The following is a 15,395-nucleotide window of genomic DNA, read 5'->3' on the forward strand; positions in this document are numbered from 1 at the left end:
TTCCAATACTAACATTATTAACAGTTTGCAAAACTGGTCTATCCTATTGTTCAAAACTGGTCTATCCTATTGTTCAAAACTGGTCTATCCTATTGTTTAAACGTATTGCTATACGTAGGCTACACCCATTGCTTAACAATGGGCTTAAAGCTTCAAAGGAGCTTATTTTGTTTTTGTAGGTAACTTTGATCAGTAGGGTAAGAATGCTTTGATCTTTAGTTTATTCATAGCTATGTCACCTACTAGAGGTAATGTTTTGATTGGTTAAATTAACATTATTGCTTAACACCTGCAGAACTACTGTACTGTCGCCATAGTTTATCATGCAGTAGCTAATTCAACTGGCCTAATGATTTTCAAATAAAACCTATAAAAAAATTTTAAAAACTTGACATACAGTATATTGTCCTATGTATATATTATAAGTAGGTACTGTACCTTCTAAAGATTGTTATTTATTTTCGTGTACTTATTTTAATATTAAGTTTACAATGCAGTTACATCTGTTGAAAAACATGATGTAATAGTAGCTTTGATGAGGAGGCGGTCGGCCGTATCGACCGCCTTAGGTAGAGCCTTTGCTGAGGTCACTTAGAGTTGTGACTTTACAAATGCTCTATATTCATATTGCGTCGGATATTTCTGTCCATATTTTTATATTTCAGTAGGGAACTGCGAACTGTCTGCAGTTATTATATTAATTTATGATTTGTTTAAAGGCAAGTCTGATCTATCAGCAGAAGAAAAAAATATTATACATATGAAAGCTGTCTGGACACGTCTTTGAACAATGATTAATCATTTTCAATGCTGACATTCAGTAGCAATGTAACACGCTATATATTCTGTATAATATATTTCTGTTAACAAGATTTATTGTACAGTGTATACATATTATATACTGTATATTTTTTCCCCGTCTTAAGCCCTGTACAAACTATCAAATTCTTTTTTACAAAAACATACGAGACACGCCTACAGTAAATGTGGTCATGATGTCATCGTGACCATACTGTGATAGGCACATTATGCAGGGTTGTAGCTGTAAAAAACTAAGGGTGTGTGATAGACATTTTAAGGGTAGGTGTGGGTGATAACATTGCTAAACTCTTAATAATAAGTGGATTTTAAGGATGGAGAAGTAGGTTAATGAAGGTGGGTGGAGGGCCATGAAATTAGTTTTAGACTGGGTGGAAAACTTCCAAGACTGGGTGGCCCCGCCCACCATAACTACATCCATGATCATGATTATATAAGAGCATACAACAGGTTTCTTTTCTTTCAAAAAACTATTGAATTGGATTGTATTCAAGAAAATTCAATAATATAGAAATGAAGACTCTGCATCATACTAAATGCTAGAATGAAAATAATCAAATCTGGGGCACAATATCAATTTTTTTTTTTAACGGGACCAACAGCTTAGCTCAGTTGGCTAATCTGGTGGTAGCCACTGTGTGTGTGCTGAACCGTGGAGATCTCTAGGTCTCCGGTTCAATTCCCATCGCTGCCTCTCCTTGTATTTCAGCTGGAGGGCTGAAATGCAAGTTGAAATAGCACACCGTCTTTCGGATGAGACGTTTAAGCCGTTGATCCCGTGTGCATTTATGGCCCATGTGCACGTTAAAGAACACAGTTCACTCTTCGGAAAAGAGTGGGGATTGTCTCCCGGTGTACTGCCCAATCAACATCAGAAGGACTCCACTGGATATAAGTCTTCTTCTAGACTTTCGTGGGCTATCCTTGGTGTTTACACTGAATAAATTCAACCCAATCCAGTATGATTGATAAGTGTACTTACCAAGTGTATGATCTTTCTCATCATCAGTTTGATTATTTTTCTCCAACTAGATGCTAATTCCTTCCATCAGACATCAAAATGGATTGATGATGTCCGAACGGAACGAGGAAGTGATGTAATTATAATGCTAGTAGGCAACAAAACAGATTTAGCAGATAAAAGGTAAGCAGTTGTAAGGTACTTCTGATTTTTAGAGAAGGTGTTTCTTCTGTGTTTTGGTAACCAAGATAGATTGTTTAGGCCATGCATGAAATGTTCAATTTTCATGCAATGAACTTTTCCATTAAAAGAACCAAGAAAAAAAAGTCAATACAGGATTACTTATCAATTCCTGTAAGTTTATATGAATTTTACATGAAATTGTCAACTGTAAAAACCATCAGAGGAAATATAATCAGAAATATCTACAGCAAAGACCATCATATAATTTATTAGAATTTAGTTCATTACCATAGTTCTTTAATGTCTTGTTCCTGAAATTATGAATATGATTTTGTCAGTACATTATTGAAATCTAAATCATTAGGCCAAATAAAAAAAAATTCTAGTTTCTCGTCTTGGATTTGTCATCTCCAAATTAAAAAAAAAAAGTGCCCTTATTCTCCTTTTGTCAAAATATTAGGACAAGAAACTACTTTTTTTACGTGGCCTAAATGTTCTCTTTTTGTTGTCTTAAAAACATTGTTTTATATGTTAAATTTGATTTCATTGATACAGTATGTATTTAATATATTGGTAATGATTACACACTTATCTTTTGGTATTAGAATGCTTTTAAAGTGATAACAGTTGTTGATAATGAGTGGAAATGATAGGAATATGATATTGCAGTATCTGATGTACCAGATGGCATAAACCAAGGAAATCATTAAGAAAATATGGAAGTCGATAATAATGAAATGGATAGTAATTCCAAGAGACTATCCAAAGTATTATCCATCACTATCCTACTTGTTATGTGTCAACCATCCTATCAACCAATCAGGATCTGTCATTAGGCTGTCAATCATGATTTTGACCAATTAGCAATAGTCATTAGTCTAGACTTGCCTGGCCTTTGGACAGATCTCATTACCGTGAGATTGCTCCTTGCTTTGATTACTAAAGTCATTTAGGAATTCTGGTGAATTAGGAGAATTAATTGCCACAGAATAGATAAGAAAAATTATCATATTTACATTGCTAATTGAGAAATAAATTACCTAAATATCCTATATGAATCTGTATTTATTAAACTGCTATTTAATTTGAATGACCCTCATTGACACCAAATATAGAAGTTTTTACAGCGATAAAAATCTGATTGCCATTTGGATTAACCATACGTCGTAGTGTGCTAGATGTCTGGAGCATTACTACAGGATATCCAATGGGGCAAGGCAACTACTGTAGTTGCACTGACCAACTACAACTCAAAATATCATATTGAGAGCATTTAAGGTCACCATATTTTGATCCTGCATCTAGAATAGACCTTTCCGCAGTGACAATCAAACTTAATTGACCAATCAGAACATTGCTAATGTTATGCATTTGCCCTACAAATGTGTGTTCCACAAAATGTTTACACTATCTTATTGTTGGACATAACATCAATATTCAGCGGCCAGGGCTTGGCAGAAAGGTCCATTGAATAGGGCGTACAACAGTGTTTACTACAGTACCTTCATTCAAATAACTATTAGCATCTGATTTTTTTTGTTCATTTTATTTTCTCCAGACAAGTATCTATTGATGAAGGAGAAAAGAAAGCAAAAGATTTGAATGTGTTGTTTATTGAAACGAGTGCGAAGTCTGGTTACAATGTCAAACAGGTACAGTTACATGTATAAATTGTTTAAATTTATATAAAAATCTATTTAAAAAAAAAAAAAACTAAGAAAAAATAAATAAATATAATATTAATTTCTCCCTATCTAATTTTCCCAATATTTTTAGCAATTCCATTAAAGCCAGTGATGTTTACCTTGCTTATGGTATTATGTATTGTATGTGCAAGATCTAAAAGTGCTTTTGAATTAAAGTCTATAAAACTACTTAATATTGTGTTGTTTTTTTTTATACATTTTTGCAAATTCTATTTGTACAGCTTTTCCGAAGGGTGGCTGCTGCACTTCCCGGAATGGAAACAACAGAGCAGAAAAACCCCAATGAACGTATCCTTTTCATTATAGTCATTGATGTTATTTATGTGCAAAGTGTTTTTTAGGGTGCACAGCCTCACCAAACACCCATGTCTATACGCTCACACATCTGGTATCATCCTCATCATGTTAATACAGCATTGCACATCCAGATGTTTAAAGATTTGGGTGCAACATTTATTGGGTATAGTTTTAGGGTAGTGATTTTGCATGAGATGGGTTGGATGCTGATTGTGAATTGTTTGATTTTTTTTTTTCGATGGCTAAGAGTTGTTGTCACACACAGTGATAATTAGAATTGGTTGGTCACATCCAGGGAGGAAAGCTACAGGACTAGGCCTGCCCAATCCCATATTTCATAAAGTTACCGGTACTTAATACCTAATTTCATGAACCCCCTTTGAGTCTGCGACAATTTCTCCACTACTATATATCAGTTTTTAATTAATTGTTGTTCTGTCCTCATCATTTTTTTGTTTTTTTTTGTGAATCTGTATTTTTATTGCAATCATTTTAACTTTAAAAAAAAATTGTAATTTACATGCAGTTTGGTTGTGTGGCCACAAGATTGTGTGTACATGGTAGGGTCTAGTACCAACTGTGAATAGAACAGTGTGTTCACTGGAATCTCATGATGTCTTATCATTGACCAAGGGTAATAATAGTAAAGTGCATAGAGGCAGTTGTTTATTGCAATGTGCTATGTGGAGGATTATAATTATTTTCCTTTCCTCCTTCAATTTAAGTTGGCCTTCAATTCATAGTTTTTTTTTGGTAGAACATTTCAATCTTCAGGAAAATTACCATATGTTCTCTTTAGTTAGCCTATAATGTTGCTAGGCAACCTGATAGTCATACATAATTTTTGTCTCATTTCAGAATCTATTCTGTTTCATTTTGCTCATATCTTTCACTTATTGTGACATGTCGATTGATCTCTCTACTCGAAGAGAGTTAGGCAGAAGGAAGATAATCATACTATCAAAATGAAATCTTCAAAAATATAAATGGTCTTGTAATTACTAACTTTTTTTTAAAGAGTTTTGTATTCATGTTGTATTACATTGGTGAGATGTCTATTAATTTTGTTATTTTAATTATTCATTCAATACATTGAGGTTGAAATATGTATTATTAAGTATAAGGTGAAAAAGAAGTTCCTACCCCTTCCATTTTTTGTGGAGACAGAGCCTTTTTTTCCTTCCTTTACACAAATACACATAAAATCCAGCAGAAATTAAACATCATCATAAGCCATGAGTATTCCTATGTGCTCATGTTTAAAAAAAACCATGAGAAAACAATGTACATCCTCATTCCTTTTTCAAAGGAACGAAGTAAAAACTATTTTTTTTCCTTGGCCTTGTACTAAAAATCTTAATGTAAATGTTATTTTGGATATTATTTAATTGGTGACATTAATACTTTAATCATTTTATAAAGTTTACTTAATACTAGTGCTTTAAATCATCTTCTCTGAAGACATTGAGTAAACACTGACTGTTGCATCAGTTGGCATTGTGGGTTTCATTTCAACTATATGGAACTTTAGATTTGTGACGATGTACAATGTTAACTGCGCATGTCTGATCGATGTCTGATCATGTCTGATCGATGTACAATGTTAACTGCGCATGTCTGATCGATGTCTGATCATGTCTGATCGATGTACAATGTTAACTGCGCATGTCTGATCGTTGTGCGTTACGTTCTGTCCTGAAATCTGGAAAGGTTTTGGCCGATACTACATTCAGGCCAGAATAAGGTCTGTTTCACTGAGTAAACATTGGTACGTCAGTCTTTGAATTCGTGACATACTGCATTAATTTGAATGGATGCCCCGCTTTGAATCCCGAGCCCTATCCTGAGCCTCTTTTGGAATAAATGCCTCCCTCAAATAAATGCCCCAGGCATTTTTTTTTTCTCGAATAAACTCCCCCTCCCCCTCCAAATAAACTCCCCCTGCTCAACAAATGACTGTAAACAGATCTAATGGAAGCAACATCGTTCCCGACACATTCTATTAATGTTCTGCTCCAGTAGAATTACATTTTTTCTAATCTGGTTGGGATCGTTAAGTCTTCATGTTCACGCAATAACACATTTTGACGGTGATTGTGTGTTGTATTTCCACATTTACAGTGACACTTTAAGGGGCTTTATATGAATAGAATAAAAAGATATAAACGCTTACCTCAAATAAACAAAAAAAAAACACCACCCCCCCCCCCCCCCCTCCCAAAAAAAAATCCTTCTCAAAAATAAATGCCCTGAGGTGTTTATTTAAAAAAATTTGGTATCTACGTACATGTCGTAAAAAATAGAAATTTATTTAAAGTAGAACATAGAACGCACAGAATGACAGTCATAGATGAGTGAATCTGTTCTACATTCTCAATCAAAATCTCCCTTATGTTGATTGAGGACACTCTAATAGGAATGGATGGCATTCTTACAAACATATCTAGCATGTCTTAATTATATTTCAGAATGTCATAGAAATAATAAAAAGATATAGAAATTAATCATAACCACTTCCCTCTTAATACAACACATCTAAAGTGAAGAATATTAAATCCTATATTTTAAACAAATTTGAAATTAACATTTGAACCAAAACAAAACATAGTAGTACAAGATCTTAAATACAAAATCAATAAGAAAATATTATCAATAGTTATATAAAGAAAACTAATTTTCATGTACTTTTTCATCTAAAGTGGATCTATAGGTAGCAATTATATATTTTGAAATACCAGAGTATTTTTGGTGCTTATAATTTCTTTCAGGTAAATCAATAACGAAGGTAGGTGTGTATGTCTTTGAAAATAATCATTGCACTCTGAATATCATTATAACATTTCTATTACTCTGTTTTTACATTTCTTCATTTCATATGGTACCATTTAATATGTGATGCATGAATTTTGTTTTAACTATTTCTATATAACACATTTTAATTTGTAACCTAGTTTGTAATGATCATATTCTAATCAAAGAACAGCAAATCAAAGATGAGGTGATTCTATTTTTTTCGATTGGTGTAATGAAATATTATTATTAACATTTGTTTTGGTGTAATGAAAATTTATTATAAACGTTTGTTTTCATTTTGGTTTTAGTCTATTTCAATAACAGACTAATAAATGCGCATAGACTTTCCTATATTATGTGCGATATAATAATAATAATAATAATGATTTAACGCATTGGCTGCTAAGATTTTTTCCCATATGCAAAGGCATAGAGGGTGCCACCTTTATGAACATCTTCCTATTAACCTTAATGACACACAAAAAAACAATTGAATAGTACTTTTAGACCATTGCTTTAGGGTCCTTCACTGATTTGCTAGGGTGAGAATTTATGTTTTGGCAACCAGTGCCAGCAAGTTTAACACAATACAAAAGTGCTATGCTCAGACTGGTTTGGACTTGAGTTGCTGGTAGGGAACATGTTAAATTACCATCAACTCCCTCCCAGTACATTGTTTAGACAATATAGTATTTGTACTGTAGAGTTGACAAATTTGTAAATTCATCCTACTACGTTAAAATGAAACATTCAGAACATTTCATCCTCTAATTGGCTGATATGACACTTATGGCCAATTTGGTGAATATGTTATTTACATAGTGCCTTAATTTGTTGTTTCAAGGTGTGTGTAACATATTATTTCTCATTATGTATGAAACCATCCAGAGATGGGGATGGGGGAAGGGGGAGTGAATTATAAAGACATTGTACAAGTGATTTTACTATTTTCTTTACGTATTCAAATTAATTATTTTCAAATGCATTTTTGAAGCAGTTATTTAAAAGAATGTTCTTAATGACATGTTGCTTTTCTTTCATTTAGTTTGCATGTTATTATTATTTATCATGTTTTTTGTTTTCTTTCTGTTGTATTTTTATTTTCCTTAACATTATTTTTGCTCAGTCATCGACATCAAGCTTGACCCAAACACACGCTCCCAGGAACCTCAACCACAAACCGGTGGCTGTGCATGCTGATGAAACAGCCTCTGTGATTGGTGGGTGTGGGCTGTGCACTGATTTGATTGGTCAAATAGATTATTCTTACCATTAAATTGGGTTGGGCTTATAGGTAGAAAAAACATCAAATCTAGCCAAAATAAACTGTTAGATTTTGGGGCAGATAATGTCAGTATTTTTCTATCGTGTCCAAACATTTAAATTCAGATTTTTTTTTTTGTGAAAATCTTGTAATTATGGTACTAAAATATTTAATGTAATGAGCACAACATTTTTATCATTGTCTTTAGAAAATAGTATGTATAGAAGTGGTAGCATGGAAACAAAGCTTGTATAGGTCATCAGGCTTGTAACCAGTTGGCAAGTGGTGTTTTCTAAACCCCTTTTCAAGTGGGAAACTCCTCTGATATACCATATTACCCCTCCTTATGTGTCAACAACCATCAGATGATGGTAAAATTCACAAGTTACATGTAAAGCCAGGTAACTAACAGCGCCCGACGGTCCTCGGTAGATGCAATTCTATGAATAACGCAACGCGACAGCGTGTGCGCTACAGATCGTTTTTAATGACGATCCGTTCTGACAGCCACCGACATAAGCAGACGGCGTTGCTTCTTCCAGCTTACGCAGGGAGCAGAGTTGGATTCGTTGTACGATGGTCACATGACCGTCATACCACGCAGTGAGTGCCCAGCTTCAGAGTGCTTAAGCCTAAAGCTCTATCCACACTATAAAATTTTCTTTGACAAAATAATGTGACATGCCCATATATGGTAATGCTATGCCTATATATGGTCATGGTGTGATGTCATCATGCCTATATATGGGCATATCACACGTTTTTGTCACACAAAATTTGATAGTGTAAACAGAGCTTAAGAGCATTTGCCCCTGCCACCCACAGGATCCTGTTTTTCAGGCCTGGTCATTTAAAATTCTGATTAGGATGTAGTAATAAAAGCTGATTGCATAACTTTGTGAACTGTAGTCGGTGATTGCAGTGTATTCAGAAATTATGTAAAGCTTATATTGGCTTATGGATATAAACTGATAATAACCTTGGCAACCTTTTGACCCACCTTATAAAGATAAGCATTGACTTTTAGACATTTTAACTTGCATTTTAAATGCAGAATTTATTTATGGGCCTTGGTATCCTTAATAATGTATACTTTGTATAAATGGATCACGCTTTGTTTTTGTCATAGGTTTTGCGTTTTTTGCTTTCTGTATATAAACACATTTTTTGTCACTGTTTTTTGGGTGTTATTGAACAAAATTTTATTATTATTATTATATTATTATTTTTGATAACTGTTTTTATTGTCATATATTATTAAATTATGCATATTGCAGTTAAGTTTGATAGTGCTAATATGTGACTTGAAATAATATGTACTGTACATGTAAAATGAGTCACTGGTACCATTCTCTTTTATATACATAACATGGTTGGTTTTATTTTCTGTAAATTTCCTGATGTAAATGTCAAAGGTCACACCATTGACAAACATGCTAAACTTTTAAGGGATTTAGCCTCATTTTGATACATTAAAATATACCCAGCCATTCCCCTTCAGATAATATATAATATACCAGTGTTAAACCTATATTTCATATGTTTCTGAAGAACATAACCAAAAGTCAATACAGTATGTAAAAATTCCAGTGATTAACATACTGTACCATAATACATAAAATCACAGTACAGTACCTCAGTAGATAATTTTAGCAATAATTGAAAATTTGATGCCCTCCGTATTCTGCTTTTACAGACTCTTCACTGGTTACAACCATTGATAGAATTTATTAAAAATTGCAGCCTCTTTGAAGGAGGCTATATACTCAACAGTGTTTGTTTGACAGCAGAATTACACAAAAACTAATGAATGAATCATTATCAAATTTAGTAGTGTGGTGCTTAGTGTGGTGATATTAAGAAAAAGGCTGATTAAATTTTGGGGTCAAAGGCCACGGTCACATAAATTCAACAAATTTCCTTGAAACTTATCCCTTGAGCAAAAAAGAAACTAATTGAATTGTCTGTGTCACCCATAAACCCCTGCATGTATTATAGGGTTGGAGTGACTGTTCTAGTTATTGATTTTTATTATTACAACATGTTACATTTTACACCTTGGAACAGATGTTGATAAATCAGTTTTAATCTGCACTTAATAATTTTTATTTATTTACATAATATTATATAATGTAAACTATATATAATATATGTATTCACAAATTACATTTCATAATTTATTTTTAAAACTGACACTCAGAAACTATTTTATTTATTTATTTGGTAAAATGTTTATTTTCAAAATTTGTGTGCCAAAGTTTTATGTCCAAATGTTACTTTTTATAAAACTAAATAATAGTTTGTAAAGATAAAGACTGAACTATGACATAGCTATAATATAGTTCCTAGGGTTATGCTTTGAGCAGTAGTAGGTTTTTTTTTATTTTGATTATTTTATTAATATTAATTCATTTACTATCTTATAATAACTTAACTTTTGTTATTAACTTTTAACTTTTAAAACAAGATTCAATATTTAATTTGCTTACTTTATATTTTTTAATAAGTTGTTGCTATCAATTGAGAATAACAAAATACAGACACACACAAAACACTCTTCCTATATTTTTTGCATACACCCTTAGGTTGGATGGTGATATAGGACGTTCATCGGAAAATGTGTGTTAATTAGCAAAACTGGATTTTGGAAGTTGATAAGGGGACGTCTATTATTAGAGAGGTTTTGCACGCAAACGAATGTGTATGCGTACGTTTAGGTATCCGTAACGGTTTGTAGCCATACTGTGTTTTTTGCAATGACAGCAAAATTTAAGCATCGGGCCTTAAGCCCTGCCTAATACCCGATTCACACGTACAAAAATCTTACCAAATGTAACAAAATGTAACCAAAAGTAACATTTTACGGCACGTGTGAAAGTACCTCCTTGTAATATCCTTGTAAAATCTCGGAACGTCTCGGTAATCTTTACCAGCCTCGCTGAGGCTGGTAAAGCTTCCGAGATGTAACATGGATGGATCTGCGCATGCGCAGGGATTTCAACACAACGACAATCTACTGTTTCACGGGGTTCTTTGAATTTTCTTCCTTCTGTATACGATTCTGATCTACTAGAAATAGATAGGCCTATTTTTTCTAAATGATGAATGAATTACCCTTGTTATTGATGTTAATTAGTAATGGTAGAAGAAGAAGATATACATAAAATGAACGTCGGGATGGTGTTAGTACTATTACTAGTATTATAAGCTGTCTCTTATACACATCTAGATGTGTATAAGAGACAGGAGTTGTTAAGGGTATTGATTGCTTCGAATGTTTACTGTGATGGTGAGTTCAACAGTCCATCTGTGACAGGGGTTCTCAACTAGGCCTAGACTAGACCTATATCGCAGTAGGGGAAAAATGGTTCATTGCATAAACACTGAATAAATTTTACACAACCTTGGCATTACCTTACAGACGCGTGTGAATGCTTTTTATCTCGGTAGGAATAACTCGGGAGATCGCTCGGTTACAATTTGTTACTTTTTGTTAAATTTAACTTCACACGTGTGAATCGGGTATTAGGTTTATGCTAGTTCGCTTTCTTCTCATTATGCTTCTCAAAATCACATTATGGCATGTCCTAAAGTTTTGGTATGTAAGGTTTTGGAAATTGCAAGTGGTAGCCGAATACCGTAATACTCCTTCCCTTGTTGCCCAGAAGAGTTGGTTATTTCCTGACTCGAAAATGCCTAGCTACTATAATAAGCTATGCCTAGGCTAGACCTAGGTGTATAGGAAAATCCTGACACCACCAAGCACTGAAGTTTTTTAATACCCTAAATGAAACGCATCCTATCGTAAGTTGCTGTCTTCAAAAGTCACAAAAATGGCACGTATATATTAAAGATACGTTAATTTTTTTAATTTCTGTAAAATGTGAAAAAAAATCATACTAAAAATCCATACGCCGGTTAGCAGATAGCAACTGGCGTATGATGTCATAAATGATGACGTATACGTTACACTATCCGTATGCGTTCGCATGCGAAACTTGCCTATTTTGAAAATTTTTACAAGTGTACTAACCATACTCTTTACTGTAACCGTTTCCCTGAAAGATTACACAATAGAATGATGCTTTTGTTCATATTGGTCATTTTTTTCATAAAAGGGTACATATGCCAACACTGTCAACCCCTCCTGCACCGCCCCCAAAGCCTATGTTTTGTACTCTAGCGAAAATTATGGATGCTCCCTGACTTATTTGATTTTTTAAATGAGCAATTTAAAACGGTGTTTGATTTTTTTTGTTTTGAGTTCCTAGACTTTACTACAACACATCTTTGAGTTAATCTATGCATCCCATCATGTTGAAAGTGGTAATTAACCAAATATAAATAATTGTAACATTACAGACTCCATTATTTCTGCAGATTTTGTATTAAAACATTTGAAAATATCAAGCTTTTATGTTGTTTTTCTGTTTATTTCATTTACTGTGTTATTGTTTCAAAGTTTATATTAAATGGCCATTGTCTTTGATTGGCTAACAATTCAATTTAAATCATTAGCCAATCAGAGAATCATTTAAATTATCTGCCAGATTTTTTTTACAATTTTATAACAGTATTATATAGATGACCTCAAGCTATCTATATAATAGTTATATAACTTCTATTTGAGAGTTGTGTAACGTGCATTGCATTCATAGCTGTATAACAAGCATTATTACCTATAGCGTATACCTATTATAACATGTATATTCTTGCCATATAGAATCTTACATTATGTTTTAGATTATTTACCTGTATAGTATATGCAGTCTGCTTGTTGGAACATTGCATGTTATTAAAGTATATACATTATAAATGATACCTTGATAATATTACACAATTATTTGTTGTACATAATTTTTTATTTATTTAAATTTGAGGTAGATTGGCTAAAAAGAGGAAATAAAACAATTTAAATATGTTAATTATGAATATTCATATATGAAAAATGTGGCTCATGAATATTTAATATTAATATTCTGCAAGCCCTTTTCAGTGAAGTTTTCCTTAACCCGAACCTCTAGATGATGTTATTATACCTAAACCAATGGAACAAGACCCTTCCCCCGAAGATGCTGGATGCTACTGCTAGAAGCTGCTCCCTAATTGGACCTTGCCTCTCAGTTCTCAGTGCCTATTGGCTATTTGTGTTTGTCTAAGCCAATAGTAATCCATGTACAGTTCAGCCCTGGTATGTACTGTAGTAGTCCACAAATGTAAACAGTAATATAATTATTGTATATCTGAATAAAATAAGTAAAAAGAGATAAGTTGGAGCTTTTCATTAAGGTCTGTAAGAGCCAAAGACCAAATCTATGATTCTTCATTGTGTGTATATTTTTACTTTCATTTTGTTGACAAATCATTGTCGCCTCAATGCAACTTGTATATTTGATTGTTCGATAAGTTAGATAATATTGTATTTTTGCAGAGTTTTATACATACCTGTTTTTTTCAATATTGTAAAATAATCAATTTTGAGATGTTTGTGCCTGTTACGATGCCGACAAACTGTTTCTTTACTGCAATATTGTTATTAAGACAGTTCTGTTGATAGTTCACCTACAACTGCTACCCCTGCTGTTTGAAATGTTTACGTTCACATGATACAATATAACGGAGAATAACTGTGGCCTGAATTGCATACTGTTTTGTATATGAAACTCGGTAAAATATTTACTGTATTAGGATAGTAACTTCCAAGCCATTATTTATCATAGTGATGTTGTTTACTGTTGAAAACAAATGTTCTAAAAATATGACTAAATCCAAAAAAGCTGCCTGCAAAATAGTTTTAAATCATTTGCTTGTAAATATTTCAAGGTCATAATTGGATGGGATATTGATAAGCTCATGAGTATTTAACAAGTTGGTGTATTCACATCCTGGTAACTTGTGATAATGACGTCCATAGTTATGTGAACAACCTGGAAAGAAGGATCTACATTACGTTTATTGTATTGAAATTAAGTAAAATATTCAACAGTGCTGTGATAGTTAACATGTCTCATTAATATTCATAAGTATTTTACAAATATTAATGACCTTTATTATAATATAACAATAGATATATAAATATATTTATCCACCTGTACTCTGTGAAGAATGAAACAAAGTTGTGCATGTTGCATATTCAAATTAAGCTTATAAATGATAAGTAGCTCATGAATATGATAATGAAAATTAATATGAAAAAGTTTTGACCATGTGTGAATAATATGGATTTCTAATCACAAGAATTTGCATTTTCTGGAAATGCAGCTGCATATATTTATTCAGGCCAGTAGAATATATAACAATCATTGAATTGCAATGAAGCTTTGCAATTGCTTGCTGAGGTGGACGAACTCGCCTCCATATATCTACATATACATCCCCAGATATTCCCTGATTATTGTATGTTGTAAGTCGCTACACAGAACAGCACAAGTACACTATTACAATAAAGTGGCTTTTGCTAACTACCAGCCTTGCATGTAAACCAGCTCAACATATGTACTCAAGGGTTTTCAGTGCAAATGTTGTCTCATGAGGCAACAAGCAAGGTGTCTATCATGGTTGATGCTTTTAGGAAAAGATTAGTGGAAATGATGTTGACCAATTAAAAACGTACATTCTCACCAGAAGCAATACGGCGAGGAGGTTGATAGGCAAGGGGCCAGGTCACTATGGTGGTAAAATGAGTGATAAAAAAAAAACATTTAAATACCTACCTGACATTGTTGTGCCCTTTTACCCCCACCCCAGACCTCACCATTTGGTCCCCTGCAGGTGCCAATGGTGAGCCCTGAGCACCTGTGTGCTTGAGCCTAAGGCCCTGTCCAGGCACAAATTGTATTTGACAACAACTTGCGGCATGCCTAAATATGGTCATCTTGACCATATATGGGCCAGTGGCGGATCCAGTGGGGGTTGAAGGGGTTCGGACGAACCCCCCTCTGTGAAGAAACGTAACAAAATTTTTAAACTTGGTCCTGGCTTGCAAAAAGCATGCTCACCTACCTAGGCATAGGTTGGCAGATAGCACAAACTAGGCTTTAGCCCAATTAGCATTCCATTAAATACAATTAAAAACACCAACTACTCAATATTGTTGGAATATAGGCCTAATTAATAATGTATTGACTATATCTTCGATTTTCTTCTATTGTATAAGCCTAAGAATTGGATAAAATCACTTGACCTTCTTTTTTAAGAGGTGTAAAACCCGGATTTTTAAGAAATTATAGGTCATTGAAAGACACCTCAGAAGTCGGGAAAGCTCATTTCCGGCCATCTAGGAATCCCGACCCACCTTTCATTTTCGGATTTTTGGGGAAAATTTTGAAACCCCCCCCCCCCCTCTCCCTCCCTCTCCCCCTCCCTCTCCCCT

The 15,395-nt window shown here is 33.5% G+C and overlaps 1 protein-coding gene across 3 annotated transcripts in view; it reads left to right on the plus strand.

Moving 5' to 3' along the window:
- The window catches only part of LOC117110538 (ras-related protein Rab-6A), a 28,483-nt gene extending 15,030 nt beyond the window's left edge, over positions 1–13,453 (plus strand). For 2 of the 3 annotated variants that reach the window (XM_033253285.1, XM_033253287.1), the window contains exons 4-7: positions 1,852–1,963; positions 3,522–3,615; positions 3,891–3,957; positions 7,886–8,855. In XM_033253285.1, the coding sequence (XP_033109176.1) occupies positions 1,852–1,963; positions 3,522–3,615; positions 3,891–3,957; positions 7,886–7,959 (347 nt within the window). In that variant the 3' untranslated portion in view covers positions 7,960–8,855. Of the gene's footprint in view, positions 1–1,851; positions 1,964–3,521; positions 3,616–3,890; positions 3,958–7,885; positions 8,856–13,047 lie in introns of those variants that run through there. The other variant, XM_033253286.1, reaches the window with a different exon arrangement.
- Positions 13,454–15,395: the final 1,942 nt, after the last annotated feature.

Source organism: Anneissia japonica, unplaced genomic scaffold (genome assembly GCF_011630105.1).
Source record: "Anneissia japonica isolate Jap-2015-1 unplaced genomic scaffold, ASM1163010v1 scaffold3434_len466720_cov178, whole genome shotgun sequence".
Taxonomy (NCBI): Eukaryota; Metazoa; Echinodermata; class Crinoidea; order Comatulida; family Comatulidae; genus Anneissia; species Anneissia japonica.